This window comes from Mastigoproctus giganteus, chromosome 3 (assembly GCF_048544385.1).
Source record: "Mastigoproctus giganteus isolate SK-2022 chromosome 3, ASM4854438v1, whole genome shotgun sequence".
Taxonomy (NCBI): domain Eukaryota; kingdom Metazoa; phylum Arthropoda; class Arachnida; order Uropygi; family Thelyphonidae; genus Mastigoproctus; species Mastigoproctus giganteus.
The window spans coordinates 94,055,418-94,079,109 of NC_143577.1; the positions used below are offsets into that span (position 1 = coordinate 94,055,418).

The following is a 23,692-nucleotide window of genomic DNA, read 5'->3' on the forward strand; positions in this document are numbered from 1 at the left end:
CATGCTTTTGGAGGGAGATTCCGTTTTTTTAGAGACTGATTCAGATTTTAATTGTTCTTTTCCAATTGGGACTAATGGGGTATGAGTAGGAATGCTGATTGGAGTGTTTGTGGCTTCGCTAGTTCTTTTTGGAGGATTATCTTTCTTTGAGGTTGAAAGCGTAGATTTGAGCCAGCTCGCTAGAGAGGTGTTAGGTGGAACTGATACATCTGTTTGAGCTGCGGTAGAAACGAAGTTCCGAGTGCGAGCTGCATAGGAACGACTACTAGGCAGGGTCGACATAATTTGTCTACGTGCCTCAGGAAACGTGACTTTATTTTCTATTTTGTACTTTTGAATTTTCTTTCCTGTAATCCATAGCTCACATGTTTTGGAAAAAGCTGGGTGGCTTTCTTTGCAATTTGGACAAACAGGGGTTTTGACAGAGCAATCCGCTTGAGTGTGATCTTTAGAACCACAGATGGGACATATGGCCTCACCTCTACATGCCTGCTGTGAATGCCCGTATTTCTGGCATTTGAAGCAGCGAACGGGATTTGGGATAAATGGTCTTATACGACAATTCAAATAGCCAGCTTTAATTGAGGATGGTAAGTCTGGCGTGCTGAATGTTAAAATGATGGATCTCGTTGGAGTGAGATTTCCATCTTTTTTAGTCATAATCCGTTTCACATTTGTAACTTTTTGACTACTTAGTTCTTGAAGTAGCTCTTCTTCGGAGACTGTAATTAGGTCCCACTCACTGATTACACCCTTTGATGAATTTAAGGTTCTGTGTGGAGTTACTGATACTGTGAGCCCACAAAATGATGTTGTGTTTAAGAGCCGCTCAGAATGTTTAGCGGTGGCAGTTTCAATGAGGAGATCTCCGGATTGTAGTCTTTTCACCATTTTTGGTGATCCAGTAATTGATTCCAAATATTTCTGAATCAAAAATGGTGACAATTTGCCTACAGGTTGGGAGGATAAGGAATGAATCACCAAGAAATTTGGTAATTCTTCATGGCATTCAGGTTCCCTTCTAAACCTTTTGGGCTGGTTAGTGTCACGGTCATTGTCAGGAATTTCTGACCTTGAGCTTGATGGCTCTAAAGGTGGATAATTACTCGTATCCATGTTAGCTCCTTTTGGCCCTGGGGGTATATTTTTACCACCCAGATTACCGGCCCCGCCACGGGGAGGCAGGAGCAGTGCCGCTTGTGGCCAAGCGTATAGGTTAGTACAATTAGTAAGACTAATTTAATTAAAGAAAAAGGTTCTTTCCTTCTTCTGGGCTCTCTTCTTAGTGCTTTTAAGAAAAAGGGCTACTTAAAGAAAAAGTTTAATAATCAAGGGAGAAAACAAAATAGAACCTAGTCGCTTACAAAAAACGCTTTTCTATCGCACGAGAATCGCTTGGCCACGGAAACGCTTGGCACCCGGGGCCAAAGATTCTATTGTAAAATTTCAGTAGTATAGATTTTGAGCTTGAGTTGAGGTGGCAAAGCATTATATAGAAAATGCCATCTGGTCCAGCAGAACTATTTCTAGAATTCTGGAGAGCTTCGTTGAGTTCATTCATAGTGAACGGAAGGTTATAAGAATGAGGTTGTTTTGTAACGAAGTTAATTTTATATTTTTCCATGGACATTTTTTTGCGTCTAAATGAGTCTTCATAAGATTGAGATGATGAAGTGACTGCAAATGTTTGCGCTAAAGCCTCTGCAATATCAGTTGGAGAAGAAATATCTATTCCTTTCCAGGTCAAGATTGGGGCTTTGGTTTGTTGGCACTTTCCACTGAGGATACGGATCTTTCTCCAAATTATTCTGGGGTCAGTGTTTCTGCAGATGGTAGAACTGAATCGAATCCACGCATCCTGTTTAGCTTTTCGACGAATTCGGCGTGCTTCAGCTTTCAGCCGTTTATAGTTTATAAGGTTTTCCATTGTAGCATTTCGGCGAAAAGTGTTCCAAGCTTTGTTTTGTTTCCTTTTGGCAAGATAGCAGTCCCTTGTCCACCAATTATTATACCTTTGTTTTGTAAGGTTAACTTTCGGTATTGCGCTGGTAGCAGCTCCAAGTAGTTGTTCTACTATATGTCTAGTGGCATTATTAATAGGTGCAGTAAGAATCAGATGGTTATCAAATTGCACTGTTTTCGAAAACTTCTCCCAGTTAGCTCGGTGAAAATTCCATGTAATTCTTTGGTTAGATGTATAGTTTGTATCTGTCTGTATTTTGCAAATTATAGGAAAGTGATCACTATTGTGAAGGTCAGTCAATACTGTCCAATCAAAGCTAGGATAAATAGACGAGGAACATATGGACAGATCCAGAGCGGAGCTGGAAACTGTAGGCAAGTGGATATAAGTATGCACACCGGTATTCAGTAGTGTTAAGTGATGGTTATCAAGTAGAGTTTCGATCATCCTCCCTCTACGATCCATGTTCGGGGAACCCCACAAAGGATGATGAGCATTTAGATCACCGAGAAAGCATACAGGTTGGGGCAGTTGATTAATTAAGTTGTCAAGTTCCGCAATGGAACAAGAAACGTTTGGTGGAATATAAATGGAGACAAGAGTGAGATTAATTCCAAGAACAATACGAACGGCTATTGCTTCTAGATTAGTGGAAAGCTGAACGGGTTTCGATGGTACGTTACTACGAACTAATATTGCTACTCCTCCTCTTGCTGGAGAATCAGAACATCTGTCACGTCTATATAGTGTATACCGTGAGAAGTGTGGGGTATAATTTGATGATAAATAAGTTTCCTGTAGACAAATACATGCAGGATCATGCTGGTGCATTAGGTATTTTAATTCGTCAAGATTGCTTCTTAGTCCTCTACAATTCCATTGAATAATTTTCTGCATTACTTGGGTTTAGGTTAGGTGGATTGGTCTGATCGTTTGTTTTTCCCTCGATCCTGTTTATATTTATCTCGTTTTGAAAAGACTGGGCGAGTAATATCCATCTCGTCATCAGCATGAAGCATGAGAACAGCATCATCATTGTCTAATTTCTCATCGGTTTCCATGGTTCGTTCAGTTGGTTTATTTTGTGTACGATGAACATCTTTCTCCTTTGATAATGTGTCTGAGTTTGGAACGTCTTGTTGTGGTTTGGATGGCTTTGTATTAGTAGTATTTGATAGACTCTTTGTCTTTGTTGCTGTTAGTGTCTCACCATCCGCAAGGATGGATCTAGCCCATTGAATAAGAGATAATTTAGGAGGAATAGGAATATACGTCTGAGTAGAAAATTCTTTAGTGTTTTTGACTGCATTGGAATATGTTTTGGCAGGCATCACGTTTAATATCTGTTTACGTGCCTCTTGGTAAGATACATTTTTCTCTACCTTGTACTTCATTATTTTCTTTCCCGTTTTCCATAATTCGCAAGTTCTAGAATATGCGGGGTGAGTACCCTGGCAATTGGGACACTTTGGCGTTGCTGCTGTACATTCAGTTTGGGAATGGTCGGATGAGCCACACAGGGGACAGATTGTCTTACCTTGGCATGCTGTTTGAGAATGACCATACTTCTGGCATTTAAAGCATCTAAGTGGATTTGGTATATATGGTCGGATTTTACAGGAAAGGTAGCCAGCTTTTACTGATTCTGGTAGATTCGGACTGCTGAAGGTAAGGATAACATTTCTTGTGGGTGTAAGGACACCATCTTGTTTGGTCATAATTCTCTTAACTCCGACAACACGTTGTGCTTTAAGTTCTTCGGCAATTTCTTCCTCAGAAACATTAAGGAGGTCCCATTCCGAGATGACTCCCTTTGAGGTGTTTAAAGTTCTGTGAGGGGTTACCGAGATGGGAAGGCCTCCGAAGGTCGTTTGCTTCAGGAGTTGTCTAGAATGACTGGGATGGGAAGTCTCTATAAGAAGATCTCCTGAGCGAAGGCGTTTGACAATTTTGGGAGTACCTGCTACAGCCTCTATGCTTTTCTGCACAAGAAATGGCGATAAGCTACTAAGAGGTTTCGTTGATAACGAGTGTACAATTAGAAAAGCAGGTAGGTCATGTGAAGAATCATCTTTTTTGATTCTTTTTGCTTGAGATGACTCAAGTTCATGCGAGCACGTAGGCTCTACAGTTGGTGATATTAATGGATCCATATTTGCTCCTTTTCGCCCTGAGTATTAGATTAATACTCAGATTACCAGCCCCGCCACGTGGAGGCAGGAGCGGTGCCACCAGTGACCAAGCGATAAGAGATTAGTGGTTAGTGTGTTAGAGAAGTGGTTATATATATATAAATATAAAAGAAAGGTGTCTTTCCTTCCTTGATAGAAGCTAAGTTCTTTATTTAGAAAAAGCCAAAATTAAATAATTTTATAAATAAAGAGGGTTTTAACAATCTCTACAATCTGTCGCTTAGAGAAAAGACGCTTTCAAATCACTTTGGAAATATCGCTATGATCACTCGCTTGGCACTCGGGGCCACTCTGTCATGGCATCATTTGACGTGGTTTCTTTATTCACCTCGATTCCCGTCCAACAAGCCGTGCACTGCGCCAGAAGGCTCCTTGAGAGCGACTTAAGCCTCCAATCCAGGACGTCACTATCCACTGATGACATCTGTACCGCCCTCAACCTATGCCTCTCTAGCAGCATCTTCACCTTTGAAGACTCACTCTACAAACAAGTACATGGCACTGCTATGGGTGCCCCTGTCAGTTCCGTAGTAGCTAACATCGCCATGGAAGATCTGGAGAAGCAGATACACCAGAACCCACCTACACCTATTACAACGTGGTGTAGATATGTCGACGATATTTTTACCATAATACCACGTGGTTCTGAAACCGTACTACTAGAATACCTCAACTCTCTATCCAATTTCATCAAGTTTACCGTAGAATCAGAGGTGGACGGTTCGCTCCCGTTTCTGGACGTGCTAGTGCATCGCGTAGGCCCACATCTAGAGACCTCAGTATACCGCAAACCCATGTGGTGCGGTCAATTCACCAACTACGGGTCCGGCCACGCTCCAAGCCATCTCAATAGCACTGCCCGCACCCTGTTCTCCAGGGCCTGGAGCCATTCCAGCACCGACACAATTAGACGTAACGAGATCTCCCGTGTGAAGGCGGACCTAACCAGATGCGGTTATCCATCCCATGTACTAAACAGATGCTTGTTACAGGCACAAGAACTTACTTCCAACCCAAGACCTCCGAAGCAAGTCGGCATATCATCCGCCTACATTCCGTACTATCCAGGAGTGTCAGGACGTATCTCGAAGATCCTGAGAAGTTACAACATAAAATGTGTACAATTACCAGGTAGGAACCTACGTTCACTTGTCTCCAGTGTGAAGACCCCTGTCACACCTGTCTTACGCAGCAATGTAGTGTACCGTATCACCTGTAGGGCCTGTAACAGTTGCTACGTAGGTGAGACATCGAGACGTCTCCAGGATCGCCTCACGGAACACGACAGAGCAATCCGGCTTGCCGAAACTGACCAGTCCGCGCTTGCAGAACATTTTTGGGCTACCAACCACGATCTTGACCCCAAGCGCGACTTTGAGATAGTGGACCACGCGCGACACTTTCGCCACCGCCTATGGCTAGAGTCACTAAACATAATGAACAACCCTAAGGCATTAAATCGCCAGAAAGGCATGCGTATACATCCAATCCTGGAGACAACCGTTTTATTGATGGATGATCACTGGCGCAAGACAGCACACGTCCGTGCTACAACAATGACGAATGAGTAACGTGCCACACTTTGCTTGTAATGTATTCAAATTTGTCAGTTGACGAAGGGACACGAGTTCCGAAAGCTTCTGGAAATATTTTATTTTATTTTTATTTTATACTGGGTATACTTTAAATAAATATCTGTTAATCTCTTCCTCTTTGACGTTCAATAGGTCCCATTCGGATATGACTCCTTTAGAGGTATTAAGGGTGGCATGAGGAGATACCTTAGTGGGGACTCCACCAAATGATGTTAGTTTGAGGAGAGACTCAATGTTTGCGGTTGGTGGTTTCAACTAATAAGTCACCAGATTTCAGTCTGCGTACCATTTTTGGTGATCCGGCTACACTTTCTAAACATTTTTGTATATAGAAGGGAGATAGTGTACCTAATGACTGATTCGTTAAAGAATGCAGTATGAGGAAAGATGGGTATTCCATTTGAGGTACATCAGTTTTCATCCTTTTGCGGTTTTGATTGTCACAATTTTGTTTCAAATCCATAGGATTTGCAGTGTTTAGAGGAGGGAAATTTTCGTTTTCCATGATTGCTCCTTTTAGCCCTGGAAGGATAACTTTTCCTTCCAGGTTTCCGGCCCTGCCACGGGGAGGCAGGAGCAGTGCCACGAGGTGACCAAGCGACTGTTAATTGTGTTAGTGAGAGATATAAAAAAGAAACAGAAAGGTGACTTCCCTTTCTGGGCCTTTGCTTACTTCCTGTAGTGTCAAAGAGCTACTCTAGTATAAAATGAAAAAAGCAGTAATCACAACAAAAAGAAACTCTATACAGCAAAAGCTCTTTGAAAAGATCGCTTTAATGAACGCACTTTAATCGCTTGGCCACGGAACGCTTGGCATCCGGAGCCGCCTTCTATCTCGTCTGTATATCATATAATTTGAGACTTTCGGCGAAACTTGGGGTGACAAAAATGTCTCCTGTAGGCATATACCTATGGGATTAAACTGAGAGATTAAATCCCTTAAGTCATCATAATGGCTGCTTAGTCCTCTACAATTCCACTGTATAATGTTACGTATTATTTTGGTTTGGCTGAGGATGATTCATCTGACTGTTTTTTGCATGCAGGGCATTTTCTCAAAAAAAAAAAGACCGGAAAAGGTCTTTTTTTTAGAATAAGGGGCGTCCGGTATCCATATTGTCATTGGCATGGAGTTCTAGGATAGGTTCTTCATAATTTGGGTGTATATCCATTTCCATAGTGTTGGTTGGTGGATCAGTTTCCTTACAGTCTTTATTAGGTTTCAATTTTTCTGTGTCATTTGAGACTGTCACAGTATCAGTTGGGATACTAATTGGGGTGTTGTTGGCATTGCTGGTTTTAGTTTTAGAATTATCTTTTCCAGTGGTTGATAAGGTTGCTTTAATCCAATTAGCTAGCAAGACGTTGGGCGGTATTGACACATCTGTTTGAATTGCAGTTGTATGAAAACTTCGGGTTCGAGTGGCATAAGATGGACTAGGCATGGTCAACATTATTTGTCTTCGTGCCTCAGGATATGTGACTTTATGTTTTGCTTTGTATTTTTGGATTTTCCTACCAGTCTTCCACATTTCACATGATTTAGAAAAGGCAGGGTGACTTCCTTTGCAGTTGGGGCAAATGGGAACTGCGGCTGGACAATCTGCTTGTGTATGATATTTTGATCCACAAATAGGACAGATGGCGTCACCTCTGCATGCCTGTTGGGAATAACCATATTTCTGGCATTTAAAACAGCGAAGAGGATTCGGGATGTATGGGCGAATTCGGCAGTTTAAATATCCAGCTTTTACTGAGGATGGCAAATCAGGAGTACTAAAAGTTAAAATGATGGAACGAGTTGGAATGAGATTTCCATCTTTTTTTGTCATTATTCTTTTAGCACTGATTACCCTTTGATTGCTAAGTTCTTGAACTAATTCCTTCTCAGGCACTCCTGAGAAGAAGAAAATTCTGAATGAATCAAGGCAGGTTACTTCCTTGTCAAATTGTATAAGTCTTGGAGGATTCCATATTTCCATATTGTGTCGAATGCTTTGGTAAATCAAAAGTTATCATTACCTTGTGCTGCTTTTTGACAAAAGCGTTTCGAATGCGAGCTTCAGCTTTGATGTGGACATCAGTTGTAGACCTGTTAAAGCGGAAAGCAAATTGGTGGTGTAGCATTTTCATCTTCAATAATCCAGACAAGTCTCCTGTGAACCATATTTTCTAGTATCTTTCCTAAACAGCTGGTCAATGATATGGGAGGATAACTGTTGGGGGAGGAAGCATCTTTCCCCGATTTTGCTATGGCTACCACTATTGACTGATGCCATGTATCAGGGTAAATATTCTCTTCAAAGATTCTGTTGTAAAATTTTAACAGTTTTTGTCCAGAGTGATTGCTGACTGGAATTTGGCCCAATTAGCTTCAGAAAATTTCCATTTCTTGCAAGGTTTGTCTAATGGTGGTTGTGTAGTGAGCTGGTTACAAACAATTGGAAAATAGTCACTGCCAATGGGATCATCCATAGCGGACCATTGAATGACTGGAAACAGTATTGGGGAACATAGGGCGATATATGTCCATTACTTCTTCTACAAATATTTCCAGAATCGGATCTTCCTGTTTGGATGAGTACTCTGCATCCATCGATATGTCCTGAATAATCTTTTTTGAAGTCGAACTATGATTATTTGAAGTAGTAGCAATCACTGGCGGAGGAGGAAATTTTACTGGAATCGTAAGAGGCGTATTACTTGCTTGGTCTGAGTGCTTCAGGACATTGGACTGTTGCTGAGAGAGGACAGTTCGAGCCCAGTCGGAGATTGATATGTTAGATGGAACGGTAACATCAGTTTGCGTGGCTATTGTTTGATATTTTTTGCAATACTGGCATAGGTACGGTTAGGTATACTGGGTGCAATTAATTTTCTTCCTTCCCGATAAATAACTTTGTTTTCAACTTTATATTTTACAATTTTTTTCTCCATTTTCCACCTCTCACATGTGTTACAGTAAGCAGGACGGTTACTTTTGCAGTTGGGACAGGTCATTTCTTTCGCTGAACAATCATTTTGATTGTGATCGGAGGATCCACAGTTGGTGTCTGCATCATATAATCGATTAGGTGCTGCCTTGTCGAGCCCAAGAAGAAGGAGATGAATTTAAATTAAATTATTCATTAGAGTAAAAAAAAAAAAAAAAAAAAAAATCTGGTCCCCTAAGTACCTCACCCACCACGGAAACAGTGAGGGGGGCCCCTACTCGTGACTAGCAGGTACTGCGTACGCGAATAGGACGCCAAGTTCTCTTAGACAGCATCATACCCACATTTCCAATATGAATCATCTGTCGATTGAGCCCTGTCGGTCCCATCCAGCACCTCCCATCTTGTCGAAGCAAAGGGCAAATCGGTGGACAGGACTTGGCATCTCACCCACCAGCATCCCCATTTTCCTAGTTTCCACGCGTCGCGGCTGTATACGCCAGTTTCCAGTGATGTTACCCTGGAACCAAGGTATGGGCTTTAGATCTCAGTGATGCTAATATGGATGCCCAGCAGCATCATTAGGAGATTCCCTCACCGCGTACAGATGCCCACGTTGAGGCGAACGGTAAGTGTAAGCGCTCCTTGATTGTGGCAACTAGCCCTGCTCACTGACTGTGAGTGCCTACCCCAAGTATCTACCTCTCAAAAATGTGCACTAATTTGCATTAGATTTTTCAAATAATTCTATTGAAAATATTTTCACTGTCATCTCTTGGACGAAGAAAAATGGTGCGGTCACCTCGAACACAAAAGTAGCAAGGGCTCGCACTCCGCGCGAAATAACAGTACTCCTACTGCACAATTCATTTTAAGGAAATCCACTGTTTATCTCTGCAAGGGATCCACTCGCTCCTGACGGTGCTTTAGTTTCATGTCAGTTTAAAAGTTTCTTCTAATTTACAAAAGGTGAACTGAATAATTATCAACATGTCCATTAAAATATAATTTAGGACTCCTTTATATCTGATAGTTAATTTTAATATTGATTCTTATATTGTACTTTTATATTTTGTATATATATATATACATATATTATTTATGTTCTAGCTATTTTGGTGTATTATATAGCCGCCCTAGGAATAACTGCTGGTGTACACAGGTTGTGGACACATCGCTCCTATAAAGCAAAATGGCCTTTGCGCTTGTTTCTTGTATTTTTGAATACAGTCGCATTTCAGGTAATTGAACGAAGAATTCTAAAAATTTTCTTATTAATATTATCATAGTTTAAGATTTTACATCTTTTTTTCCTCTCTCAGATTAACGGATGATGTCCTTAATCTTTTACAAAATTATAGAAATCTCGTATTCACGGACTGCAAATATTTGGTGGGTGGGAGTCGAAGTTAAAGCTTCTTTATATAATATTAAAGGAAATATCGAATGCTAATCGTTGTTACGGTGCATATTGGTGAAAGGAAGAGAAGATTGGAAAATTCGGATATATTTATCGCAGTTGAAATGATAACGGAAACAGAAATACTTTATAATTATTTCAAAGAAGGGATAATTAAATATTTTTACATTTATTCGGCATTTATAAGTACAGTCAGTCCTCGTAAAGCACGATAGTTGTGTTCCTAGAAACCCTATAGCAATGCAAAATCGGGCAATATAAACAACAGGTCCTATGGGAAAATGGGGTTAGGTGCCGACCACCCAAGATTGAAAACACACTTGTAACCAAAACATTATCAAACACAATAAATTATCGTAATAATATACGTAAGTATTTTATTACGATATTATTTTATTTTATAGTAATATTTTATTACGCAATAGTCATAATAAAATACTTAAGTATTTTATTACGCAATAGTCATAATAAAATACGTAAGTATTTTATTACGACTATTACGTAATAAAATATTGCTAATGCTTTTGCTTCTGTCTTAAGCAAACTTGTTTTTTGCTTGGTTTTCGATCCAAACAGATGACAGCCGTTCCATTTCTTCCAATTCTTTGTGTCTTAAAATCTAATGGATTTTAATTACACTTTGAGTTGTTCCTGCTATCAAAGTTGTTTTTATTTTCTCTGCATTCTTTGTAATTCTCGGCGTTGTTTCATTTAGGCCTGTAGCACGTGCAATATCAAATGGTCTTTCATTTCGCTCAAAGCGTTTCACAATTTCATATTTTTTCTCTATCGACAGAGGCGGACTAGCCTTACCGGGAAAACCCGGTGGGCCGGAGGCCGGTGTGATTTTGGCCACAAACGTTAGTATGAGGCCACTACAAATTTTCCCGGGTAAGAATTTTTGGTCCAGTCCGCCTCTGTTTATCGATATTGCTTTTCTTTTTCTCTCTGAATCTGTAGTGTCTTCACCAGGACGCTTCCTTTTCAGTATTTTACTTCCTTTTAAGTATTTTACTCATTTTTAGGGAATAAAACACAATTACAAAATGGGGAGGCACGCTTGATACACATAAACAAAGCTGCACGCACGTAGCAACTGAATAAACAACACCGTAAAGGCAGAGACACTATGAACACCTCACTAGCTCACATTTTACTAAAGCACATTTCTGGGGGTTACTACCAAAAAACAACAAAAACAATTTCCAGTTGCGTTCTTGCTAGTGGAATCTGTTATAAACTCGATCTAATTGCATTTGCGATTATACTGATAGCTGAAATTGTGTGGGTTTTTACGTTATTATGGTGAAATGTGTTTCCCCTTCACTGATATAAAAAACATAAATACATTTTCAGAATCTTCTCTTCATTCCTATCGTGTTGCGTTCAGTTGGGGTGATTCTGCGTTCGACTGCCATTTCTTGTAAACACAAAGGCCAATCGTGCATAAGCGAATTCGGTTCGTGTTATATACAATATCGTTCCCCTATTTATAAATCGTGTATGATCGAATTGTTATTACCCAATATTAGTGGAGCGGTCAAACGCGAGGGTACAGGAATACATGCGTTTGATTTGACAGCCCATGTTTCAAGTAATGTAAACACGTGTTATACGAGGACTGACTGTAAATATATCCGAAAGAACGAAAACTTATAAAAAAAAAGGTCGTCCTGATGACAAATTTAAATACACGGTGTTCATGTTCATTTAACTTCAAAATAAACTGATTTTTTTTAACAAATATTATTCCAGTGTCGAATTTAACTATATAGGAAAATATATCTTCTGTTTATCCACAGGACAGCCAAGTAGGGTCAAGACAAATTCAGAATATGGAGAGAATACAAGAATATTGCCGTATTTAGCAGTCATGGGCTTGAAACATGGGCTGTCAAATCAAACGCATGTATTCCTGTACCCTCGCGTTTGACCGCTCCACTAATATTGGGTAATAACAATACACTAACGTAGCGGAGTGGTCATATCTGTAACTATGTTTCGGACATGACCACTCCGTTAACGTGGAGTGTAACCATGTCTGTCTGTCTGTCTGAACGTCCGTTTGTAATAACTCGACTACCAATTGGCGAATTTTGCATTTAGCTCTGTAGATCGTTCGAGCTGTCCCATAAATCATTAAAATTGGACCAAAACAAATCTGGCAATTATTATTTCTTTGCCCGTCCGCCTGCATGCACTCAAGTCACAGGACTTGAGTGCATGCAGGCGGATAAATTTTCATGAAATTTTACATCTCGACTTTCAAAATTATTTAGTATTAGTACTGCAAATGGTGCAAGAAAACAAGCTTATTTTACTCCAGCAATCAATTACCCTCTGGCTGAAAGCAAATATTCGCATATCTATCCCGCACCCACCTTTTCTCAATTAGAATTTATGCCCGCACTTGCGTGTAATCTGAGCAAGACGAACGATTCCATTAGCCTTTAGCTTACTCAATCCATTCAAACCCTTAAACACCCCCAATGAAATCTCCTCACAGAGCAATTTGTACAACTGATCCCCTTCCAGGTAAAAGCACCCACTAATTCTCGTTGCTCTTCTCTGCACCAGCTCTAACAGACCCACATCTTTCCTGAAGTTAGGCTGCTGTATGCAGCACGATTTGGCCTTATGTCGATGATATACATAATTCCTGTATATCGCATAAGTGATATACAGGAATTATGGCATAATTGCACCGCACTGCTAAGAGAACTCTGTCTGACTGCACAATTTCCCCTATTTGTTTCTGTTACCTGGAATGTTATACCAGATAGCTGGTGTTTTTTTTTTTTTTTTTTTTTTTTTTTGGAGACTGCAGCTAGTCATATGCATTACCATGCATTTCTTAATGTTAATGTGGACATGTGTGTATATATATATAGGGCGGCACCTAAAACGTCTGTTCAACTTTCGCCTCGTGTCTCTGTGAAGAGCAGAATCAACTGTAAATGGGCCAGAAATGTGTTGATGTAGGTTTGTGTGTGTTCTGTTGTTATGTTCTGGCTGCTTGGCTACTCAGAAGCATCAGTCACCTGGACAGATGATTCTGGGTACTCATCCACACAACGGGAAGGTGGGCCAGTTCCAGAAGAGCACGTAATGTCTCAAAAGAGATTCTGACCCACCTAGTGATGTCAAAAGGTGGACCAGGATCCTCTGGGACCCATTCCAGAGGAAAAGAAAGGAGAAAGAGAGAGGAAAAAAAACAAGAACCCGTGGTGTTGGTTGAAAGAAAATATAATAAAAAAAAGACACAATGGTGATAGTTGGGATAAAAAAAAATAATAATAAATAATAAAATTTTAAAAATAATAATAATAAACAAATAAAAAGAAAAAGGAAAGAGGCTGGTGCTGGTAAAAAAATCACTAATAATAATAAGAAGAAGAAGAAGAGACTGGTGCTGGTGAAAAAAAAAAAAGAATAAAAAAAAAGAGAGAGAGAGAGAGAGAGAGAGATTGGTGCTGGTTGACAAAAATAAAAAAAAAGAAGAGAAATGTACTCTTGTATCCAGGATAATTCAGATGTGAAACTGATGACCTTTAGGATGAATGCAATGACAATTCTTGCGTACATGAACCATAGAAGAAAATATACCGAATTTTGATGCAATTATGCTGAATTCATGAGCAGCCCAGCACTGCGCAGAAATTTATGAGTGTTCCCTGAAAGTACGTTTTGTCATCTAGGATAGCAGCGAAGCAAACTATTGTCCCGCTTACACAGGTGTGTTTGGTGGATTGTTTTGGTGCCCTACTCCGGCGGTGATTCTCTTTCTGCGAGCAAACACCTCGGAGGCAAAGTTCTGAAGAGCTGAGAGATGATTCTTATTATGCAGAAGCGTTTCCTCTTTCCCCGGAGAGAGAGATCTGGAACGTCAGTTCGGAGCTTCACCTAAGATTGTCGTAGATTGCACACTTAAAGAGCAGGTGACTCTAATCTTCTGTATTCCTGCAGCCACGCAGAGATCGATGTGATGTAAGCTAAACTGATAGAGTTTTTGATGTTGTTGTTGTTGTTGTTGTATTTGAGGTTTTTTTTGGCACAAGGGCCTCATGGGCCATATTGTGCCTGTTCATGTGAGTTTTTCATTGAGAGAGCCATGTCCAGTTACCAGAAAGGAAGTTTCCTTTCTGGTAACTGGACATAGTTAAGGAGCATCAGGTTTTAAGTGATTTAGAGAGTAAGAAGGTCACTTTAGGTAGCAATTTTCTTGTGGCCGCTCTAAGTGGGGTGGCGTCCCATCTGGTCTGCCAGATGCTAATTAGCTCGTTAAAACATCTGGATTTCTCATTTTTAGGATCTTCATTTAAATTTAGCTGGATACCAAGTGATTCTGAAGGTATTTGTTTTTTGTGTCGAAAGCAGAGGCCACGATAGACGACGAATAGATACAACAGAAGGGACCCCACAATAACTTGCACAGCAGCGGTGGAAACTCTTCTACAGACTCTGAGAATAGAGAGGAGCATGCTCCGCTGGATGTAATTCAGTTTTAACCTCATTTTGGAATTGGCGGCCCGGCGAAACCAAGCTCCTGTCGCATAAGTGACTATGGGCAGGAAAACAGCATTATAGTAGTGAAAGAGTGACTTTCTAAAGAGACTCCACTTCCCTCTGGAAATCTAATAATTGACTCTGTGAATTTTTTAATTTTAGTACTTATGTGAATCAGATGAGGATAGAAGGAAAACTTATGGTCAATAATGACCACAAGAAGTTTTGGTTTAGTGACTATAGGGAGCTGCTTGCCAGGGTGACTTCCCTTGTAGTTTGGACACGCAGGGGTTGTGGCTGAGCAATCAGCTTGAGTATGCTCCTTAGATCCGCAGATGGGACAGACGGCGTCACCTCTACGTGCCTGCTGGAAATGACCATATTTCCAGCATTTGTAGCAACGAACGGGATTCGGAATATATGGTCTAATACGACAATTCAAATAGCCAGCTTTGATTGAGGATGATAAATCTGGAGTACTGAATGTTAAAATGATGGTTCTAGTTTAAGTTAGATTTCCATCTTTTTTACTCATGATTCTTTTCACACTTGTTACCTTTTGACTACTAAGTTAACTGATACTTTAACCCCCGCTAATGATGTTGTGTTTAACAGCCGCTCAGAATGTTTTGAGGTGGCTGTTTCGATCAGGAGGTCTCCGGATTGTAGTCGCTTCACCATTTTTGGTGACCCTGCAATAGATTCTAAACCCTTTTGTATCAAGAATAGGGATAATTTGCCTGCAGGTTGGGTGGATAAAGAATGTACCAACAGGAAATTCGGTATATCATTTTGACACTTTGCCTTCGAAGCCTTTTTGGTTGAACAGAGTTAGGGTCAATGTCAGAAATTTCTTGTCTTGAGCTCAATGGCTCTAAAGGTGGATAACTATTGGTATCCATGATAGCTCCTTTTGGCCCTAGGGGTTTACCATACCCCCCCCCCCCACGTTACCGGCCCCGCCACGGGAAGGCAGGAGCTGTACCGCTTTGTGACCAAGCGTAGAGGTTAGTACAGTTAGTAGGAGTACTAAATTAAAGAAAAAGGTACTTTCCTTCTTCTGGGCTCACTTCTTAGTGCTTCTTAGTTATTTATAATATTGTTAATATAAATGATGATGCCATTATATTTATAGAATGAAATGAATTTTTCTTATATAGAGCCACATCTTCGAATGGGCAAGAGACCACAGAGTGCATCATAAATATTCTGACACCGATGCTGACCCTTACAATGCCAAAAGAGGATTTTTCTTCTCGCACATGGGTTGGCTACTTGTCCGAAAACATCCTGACGTAAAAGAGAAGGGGAAAAATATGGACTTCTCAGATTTAATGGCAGATCCTTTTGTACGTTTCCAAAGAAGGTAAACCATCTAAACTTTTTTTTAATAATAAATGGCAAATGATACATAAATTTTGAAAATTTTAAATTAATTATAATTAGTTAACTGTTCCTTAATCATTCTTTAACAAAAGCTCTCCTTCGAGATTTAGATAAATCAAACATATTTGTGAAATTACATACTAACCTATAATATTAATAAAAACTAACCTAAATAGTATTCTATGAAGAATCAGAACATTACAATGTCAAAAGAAAATTAACAGTACCAGATCAATCAATCCTAGTTTTATCAATTACCATTATTTAAATAATGGAATTCGAATGATTAAAAGCAAGTCTACTAAAACTTTCTTAGAATTGATATTTTTATTTTGCTTGGACAATATTAAATCCAGTTATAATAACAAATAAGTCTTAGAAAAGGAAATCTTCTGTGGTGTTCTGTCTATCTTCTAACATTTCTTTTAGTGTAAACGTACCGTATGTATTATAGAGGAAAGCAAAAGCTCTTTGTTGGTAAAGAGGGCAATAATTTACTCCCAGGGGCTCACATCTGGTGAGTATGGGCTTGGCACACCCAGGGTCCTGAGCTGGATATCATCATTCTTCTCTCTCTTGGTGATTCCCATCTACTTCTCTCTCTCTCTCTCTCTCTCTCTCTCTCTCTCTCTCTCTCTCTCTCTCTCTCAGGGTAACTCGGAAATTTTTTTTTGGCTGGTGCAGCATAAGTCTCAGGCTTCCTTGCACTTTGTGGCTAGTAATAATAATAATAATAATAATAATAATAATAAGAAGACTTCAAGGAAACACAGTTTTAATTTTCAGCTTTTCAAGAACAGGTGGCACTTTGGAAGGAAAAACTTTAAAAATACAGATTTTATTTTCAGGTCTGAACAACAGATGGAAACATCAAGGTGTTTTTTCTTTCAGTAAAAAAAAAGGTTTTCCATCCCGCACACACGGTGCGGCGTCTGCAACGCACACGCGGGGCGGCGGCCCACAGCATAACTACTACAAAATAAGACTTCCCAGAATTCCTGGGGACGACCCTCCCCCACAGCATAACTACCCCCAAAATAGATCTTCCCGATTAACACCCACAATGCAATGCCACTTATTTAACGTCAAAATTATTCACAAAACTTCACTATGACGTCACAACCAATACATTCAAAACCTACATCTAAGCCAAATCTAATAGGGGAACCCGTACAGTCGTGAGCTAAAATCACCACTCACTAAGCATAAAAGCCTCGGTTCACGCCTCGAAAAAGTAGATAAATTTAAGATTAAATTCTTAAATTATAACTAACGCCATCTATCGAAAGAAAAACAAACCTTGTTTATTTCCCGCCTCCGTCCCCCCAAAATCGGCTCATGTTGTAGGAACCCGCATCCTCTTGGGGACTCGTCCCCGCGAAATCGGTAGTACCCAATCCCGATACTACTTACGTTGTTCCACATGCACCAGGGGTACAAGTTCCTGCCAGTCAAACATGCCCCACACCATACAACCGCCTGCACCTTTGATACCATGTATGATGGATCAAGAGATGGACCTTATGTTGTTGACGCTAAATCCGTACACAAGTCCCTGTACGGAGTAAATAACGTGACTCATCCGACCAGCACACCTTCTTCTATCGTCCAACTTGCATGCTCTTTGCACCAGACTAAGACTAGACTTTTACGCTGATGAACCTTGGTCAGCAAAGGATGCCGTAGGGGGTCGTCTGCTGGTATAGCACATACGTGCGGTCGTATGGTGTGGGGCATGTTTGACTGGCAGTTCCTGCCAGTCAAACATTCCCCACACCAGACGCGACGAGACTGGGGACTAAACAAAAGAACACTGGCTCTTTATTACAAAGCCACTTTTATCCCCATAATCACATATGCAGCTGCCACGTTCTACCACAAAATGACGACTGTAGCCAACAAAAGGATCCTGAACTCAATACAATAGTCAATATTGTTGAAAATAACGCGAGCTTGTAATACAGTCAACACAGAGGCGCTCCAAGTTCTGGCGGGAGTCTTGCCGCTGGACCTGGAAATCATTAGATGGGGCCTTACATATTACATAATAAAAGGGTTTACCATTACCTTCTTGGAGCATACAATAGAACCGGAAAACGGAGAAAAACAAGAGAAAGCACGATTGCAGGCACACCTGAAACAAACGTGGCAGACCAGATGGTCCACCTCGCACAAGGGCGAGGTAACGAGGAAATTCATCCTCCTTATAGAAACAACCTACCCGAAGTCACCTGCGTGGCTCCACCCGGGCCTCTACACAACCTTCATGCTGACTGGCCACGGGCCCTTTAATGACAAACTCGCCACTCTGGGTATACTCCAAGATCCAAACTGTCCTTGTGGAGAAAGAGAAAGCTGGGAGCATCTGATATACCAGTGCCCCATATACGAGGACCTGCGGGGTATCTTCATAACGAGACTAAGATTCTACCCCAACGGCAAGAACATCTATTAGAGACACCTATTGGATTCAAGGGACGAATACCAAATCCTGTCCAGATTTGCCTGGGACCTCTTCACAAGAAGAAGAACTCGAAATGCGATCAGGAACTGACGAGAAGATCCACTAAAGAGAATGTCGTAAGCAAAACCACGCAAGGAAAAGACATCCCAAGGGACACTGAGTATGACTCTCAACTACAATGATCAATCCTCCTGAGCACTCAAAGACAAATTGAAATAACCCGACCCAGCCAAACAACGATGGCGGACGCAGCGCCTGGCTGACAGTGATTCGTCACTGTCAGCCAGCTGAGACAAATAAGGAACCAATCTCTCCAAAGAAAACAAAACACCTAAAGCAGGAATAAGAAAATACAAGGACGGGGCTAGCCCCATAAATGATGCAACTAGAAACGACAAAACAAAGTGCAGCTTAATTGCCAAATGCCATATGGCAACCTGAAGAGGACACCCTAGCCCCCTTCATCTTTGAATTACATTTCCCTGGGGGAAAGTGAGGGGACGGGGTTTTTCCCCTCGTCTCCTCCCCTCCTCGCCACCCCCACTTTTCCTCTCTAGTGGTGCATGGGCCTGCCCCACTGAAACCTGGGGACACCTTCTCTATTGGCCCCATACTTCTGCCTTTCCCCCTTTCTTCATTCTTCACTCTCCCTCCCCTCTCCATCTGTACGCTAGCGAAAACCCCCACACACCTAAATTTAAGCATGTCAAATCACCTTTCGCCCATATTTTGGCGTTTTCAAATTCAAGCGACACCACTATCGCGCAATCGATTAGTCAAAATTTTTTTTTTTATAAGTCCTAGCCGCCGAAATCTCAGGAAACTACGCGGCAGGACCTGCCAGAGTAAATGAGCCTACTGGGTTCCTGGTCTGCCTCCAAGAGGCGAAAGTGGGGCAACGTTGGGCCTCAGCAGGGGTCCAGCGGCTAAACGACCAGATGAACAACGGTACACGACATCACACAGATACAAAGCCCACACACTTTTAAATCTCTGGCATTTCCCAGTGAACTGGTACACCCACAATGAAAGCAACGCGGAGATGGGGGGGAACCCCTGGTGCCGTTAGACATCAATACACTTTCACTTTCATCATACGACCGCCTCCACCAGCTTGCACTTTTGATACAATTCATGATGGATCAAGAGCCTTATGTTGTTGACACCAAATCCGTACATGACCATTCACGGTGTGGAGTAAATAATGTGACTCATCCCACCAGCACACCTTCTTCCAGTCTTCTAACGTCCAACTTGCATGCTCTTTGCACCAGGCTAGTCTTTTACGCTGATGAACCTTGGTCAGGAGAGGATGCCGTAGGGGTCGTCTGCTGGTATAGCGCATACGTGCGAGCGTGCGACGCATGGTCACGCCAGATATTGTTCCGGGTTGACCGATGTTGTATTGGGTAATCAACTCTTCAACAGTGCTGCGCCTGTTCGCCTGTACAAGTCGTTGGACCCAGTGCTCACCTCTAACATCAACCTTTCGCTCACCTTTGCGGTTTTGCCATCGAGTCGTTGTTTGACCATTTTGACACCAGTCCTGGTACACTTTAACTACAGCGACCGTTGTTGTTGTGGTGTTTTCTGGCACAAGGGCTACTTAGGCCATATTGCGCCTCTCAAATCAATTGATTTTCTATATAAAAAACTGCTTGATCAGCAGTCAGAAACGGTCATACATTTTTATTTGTTTTAAGTAGAAAAATAATTCCGAGAGATTTGTTTCTTTACCTATTATGATATTCAGCGAGAGAGAGGTTATTGTAGATCTGAATTGAAACTAAAAGACGTTCGTCGGGCATTGTTGAACAAGGGGTTGAACTTCAGGGAGTATATGTTGTACTATAAGTGGTTGCGAGCAGTATGCACACAGCGGAGGATCGTTTCCTGTAAGCAGATAGAGATGTGTGAGGTGAGTGTGACCTATACGAATTCTGGCTAAGATTACTTCTTCTTTTTTTCTATTTTTACGAAGTCTAGAAGCCCATAATTGTGGTTTAGGTTTTATTGGTAATAGGTTGTTATTTGTTTGCATTTTCCACAGAAGTGCCCATTGTTCCATAGATATTCTCCATATGTTATGTCTATAATCATGACATGGGACTAGGTCATTTGTTGAGTCTATGTGTTGTTTGTTAGATTTATTGGTGCATCAGGAACGTAGGCTATAATGCACTAGTTACTCTCTGATATTTTCTTCATTTTTCTTACAGGTGATATCGTTCAGATAAAGTGATATTTATTTATAAATTTTAGAAAAAGAAAAATGTCAGCCATGTTCTCTCGATCTCCTAGGACACACTGTAGGGTTAAATGATTGCAATTATGAAAATTAGAGGAAAAATCTGTTTTCAGTTCTTTTTGATATTGCTAGCATTCTATGATGATATACTTTACTGTTAGTGGGCATAAACAATTACTGCATTGTGGAGGGTCACTGTTTGTTAGTAGATAGCTATGAGTGAGGAAAGTATGACCAATGCGTAATCTGGCTAGAATAGTTTCTTCCTTTCTGTTTCGTCTCAGGCTGGATTGCCACTGTTTAGGTTCTCTCTTGATTTCAAAAAGTTTATTATTTGTCTGATCTCTCCACATGCGTGTCCACACTTCTTTATATATCTGTTTAATAAAGGATTTATGATCACTATAAGGAGTCCTGAAATTAGAAGGCATCATATTTGTAGTAATTTTAGCAGCTAAATCTGCCTGCTCGTTTCCTAGGATTCCAACGTGTCCAGGAATCCAACAAAATATTATGAGCTGTCCATGTCCATGAAGTGCTAATAACTGTGCCCAAAATTTTCTGTATCAGAGGATGACTAGGGAAGGATTTACACTATAGAGCATTAACAGCACTTAACGAGTCCGTATATATGATGGTTTTAGCGTACGAGGCTTCTTTTATATTCTCTAGGGTTAGTAGAATACCACATAACTCTCATATAACTCTGTATAAGTACTGCATTCTGGTGGGAGCTGTCTGGAGATGGTGGCATTTGGTAGTACTACAGCTGTGCCAACTTTATTACCAGTTTTGAATCCATCTGTGTATAGTTGAATGAAGCTGCTAAACTCGGTGCAGTAAGCCATATGTATTTGTCTAATGATATCGGGAAAGTTATTCTTTCCTCATTGCTGAAAATGTCTCTCAATATGTACCGGAGGCAATTTCCATGGCTGGATTTCCATGCTAGTGCCTGAAGAGTGTTAGAAAACTTCAGGCCCCAGATCGCGCCTCTCAAATCAATCTCAAATCACTCTATGTATATTGTTGTTGTGGAGGTTTGATGGTGCATAAGGTGCTTTGGCTGTAATGCACCTATTTATTTATTGTAATAATATATGAGAAATTCTTGTAACGTCAGAAAAGACTGAAATCAAAAATGACTAAAAACTCGAATTTGCTTCAGAAAGTTGAAAAATTCCGAAATATTTGCATTGTCACCAAGTTTTTTTTTTTTTTTTTTTTTTTCGGTAGTTGTTGGCGCATCGGCTTCTATGGCCATAACACACCTCCCATGGTTTTTTCAGTACTTTGATCCAAGCCCGAGGCGGGATTCGAACCCGCGACCTTTGGGTTGCCAGGCAGGAACTTTACCCACCTGGCTAGCCCAGTCGGCGCATTGTCACTAATGACATTCTCTAGAGTTATTTGGTTTCCGAAGGTTAACCAATGATAGCAGGGTTGTATTTCTGTCTTTTTTATAGTTTAACAGTCAGATTATGTATAGTGTACTATATACTGTATATACAGATAACCGAGAAACTGAGATAAACGATAACTCAGACATTTGACATATGACAACTTGTATAACATACAGCTCAGCAGTACACACCCTTCATTCTACTGGAAGCTGATGTGGTATGGAAAAAATAATAATAATAAATACTGCTGCGCCAACTTTGAACTCAGTTTCGGAGTCGTCTGTTTATATTTCTGTGCTGAGTGTGTGTGTGTGTGTGGTATGGGTGTTTAATGGCGCACAAGCTGCTGTGGCTATATTGCGCCTATTCATAGGTATGTTGAAAAGATAAAATAAATAATTAATGTGAAGACGGTTCAATCTCATTTCATGCCAGAAACTAATCAGAGTCGCTTATACATTCCTATTTGTTTCAAATAAAAGAAAAGTTCATTAATATTGGCATTTTCACCAATGATATCATTTAATGTTATCCGTTCACGGAAATTAGCCAGAGAATGAAATATTGAAGTTCGATGTTGTTGATAATGTGGACAGTCAATCAAAATATGTTTGACGGTTAGCTGCTCAGAGCACTGTGAACAAAGAGGAGGATCATCGCCTGTGAGTAGATGGAGGTGAGTCAGATGAGTATGTCCTATTCTAATCCGCGCGAGTACCACTTCTTCTCGCCGAACTGTCTGAATGCATGAGTGCCAAAATTTTGGGTCCTGTTTTAACTGGAACAGTTTGTTATTTGTTTGTTTATGCCATAGCTCTGTCCATTTTGCATGATATGCTGTTTGAATTATAATATTATAATCAGAAACTGGAATAAAGGCAGAGGTTAAATCTGCTGTTGATGGATTTTTAGCCGAAATATCAGCCAACTCGTTCCCTTTGATGCCTGAATGTGCTGGAATCCAGCAAAAGTTTACTCGTTGCTGGCGATCTTCGATTTTCAACAGCAAATACTTGATTTGATTTAGTATAGAGTGATCCTTATAAGAGAAATTCTGCATTGCTCTAATTGAGCTCAGAGAGTCGGTGTAAATTAAATATTTTGCAGATGGGTGAAGACTCAAATTTTCTAGAGCTAATTGAATTGCATATAATTCCGCTGAAAAGCTGCTGTACTCAGGTGGAAGAGAGGCTGATATGATAGCAGAGGGAAACACTGCTGCTGCTCCAACAGTTGAATGAGATTTGGAACCATCAGTATATATCGGTAAGAAGTCAAAACAGTTTTGAATATGGCTAGCATGGAGTTGTTGCACATTCAGAGTTGGTAGATGATTCTTTCCCCATTGGAGAAAATAATTATCACAGGCTGGTTGAGGAAATGGGGTCCATGGTGGGCAAGAATAATTCTTTCTGTGCTGCCTACTCTGGAGAGGAACATTCCAATTTTGTGCTATTTCAAGGAGCCGTAGGCCTGCTGGGCGTATTTTATTTGGTTTATTTCTATAGAGAATGTGAAATGATGGATTAAAGAGATATGGTTGGATGGGGTGCGAAGAACAGTTTCGTATTCTGACTGCATA

General features: G+C 40.7%; 1 protein-coding gene across 1 annotated transcript in view; it reads left to right on the forward strand.

Moving 5' to 3' along the window:
* LOC150088158 (acyl-CoA Delta-9 desaturase-like) overlaps nt 1-23,692 on the forward strand; it is a 66,352-nt gene that overhangs the window by 22,394 nt on the left and 20,266 nt on the right. The window contains exons 2-3 of the mRNA XM_090369356.1: nt 9,794-9,924; nt 15,770-15,975. Of these exons, the coding sequence (XP_090225482.1) occupies nt 9,794-9,924; nt 15,770-15,975 (337 nt within the window). The remainder of the gene's footprint in view (nt 1-9,793; nt 9,925-15,769; nt 15,976-23,692) is intronic.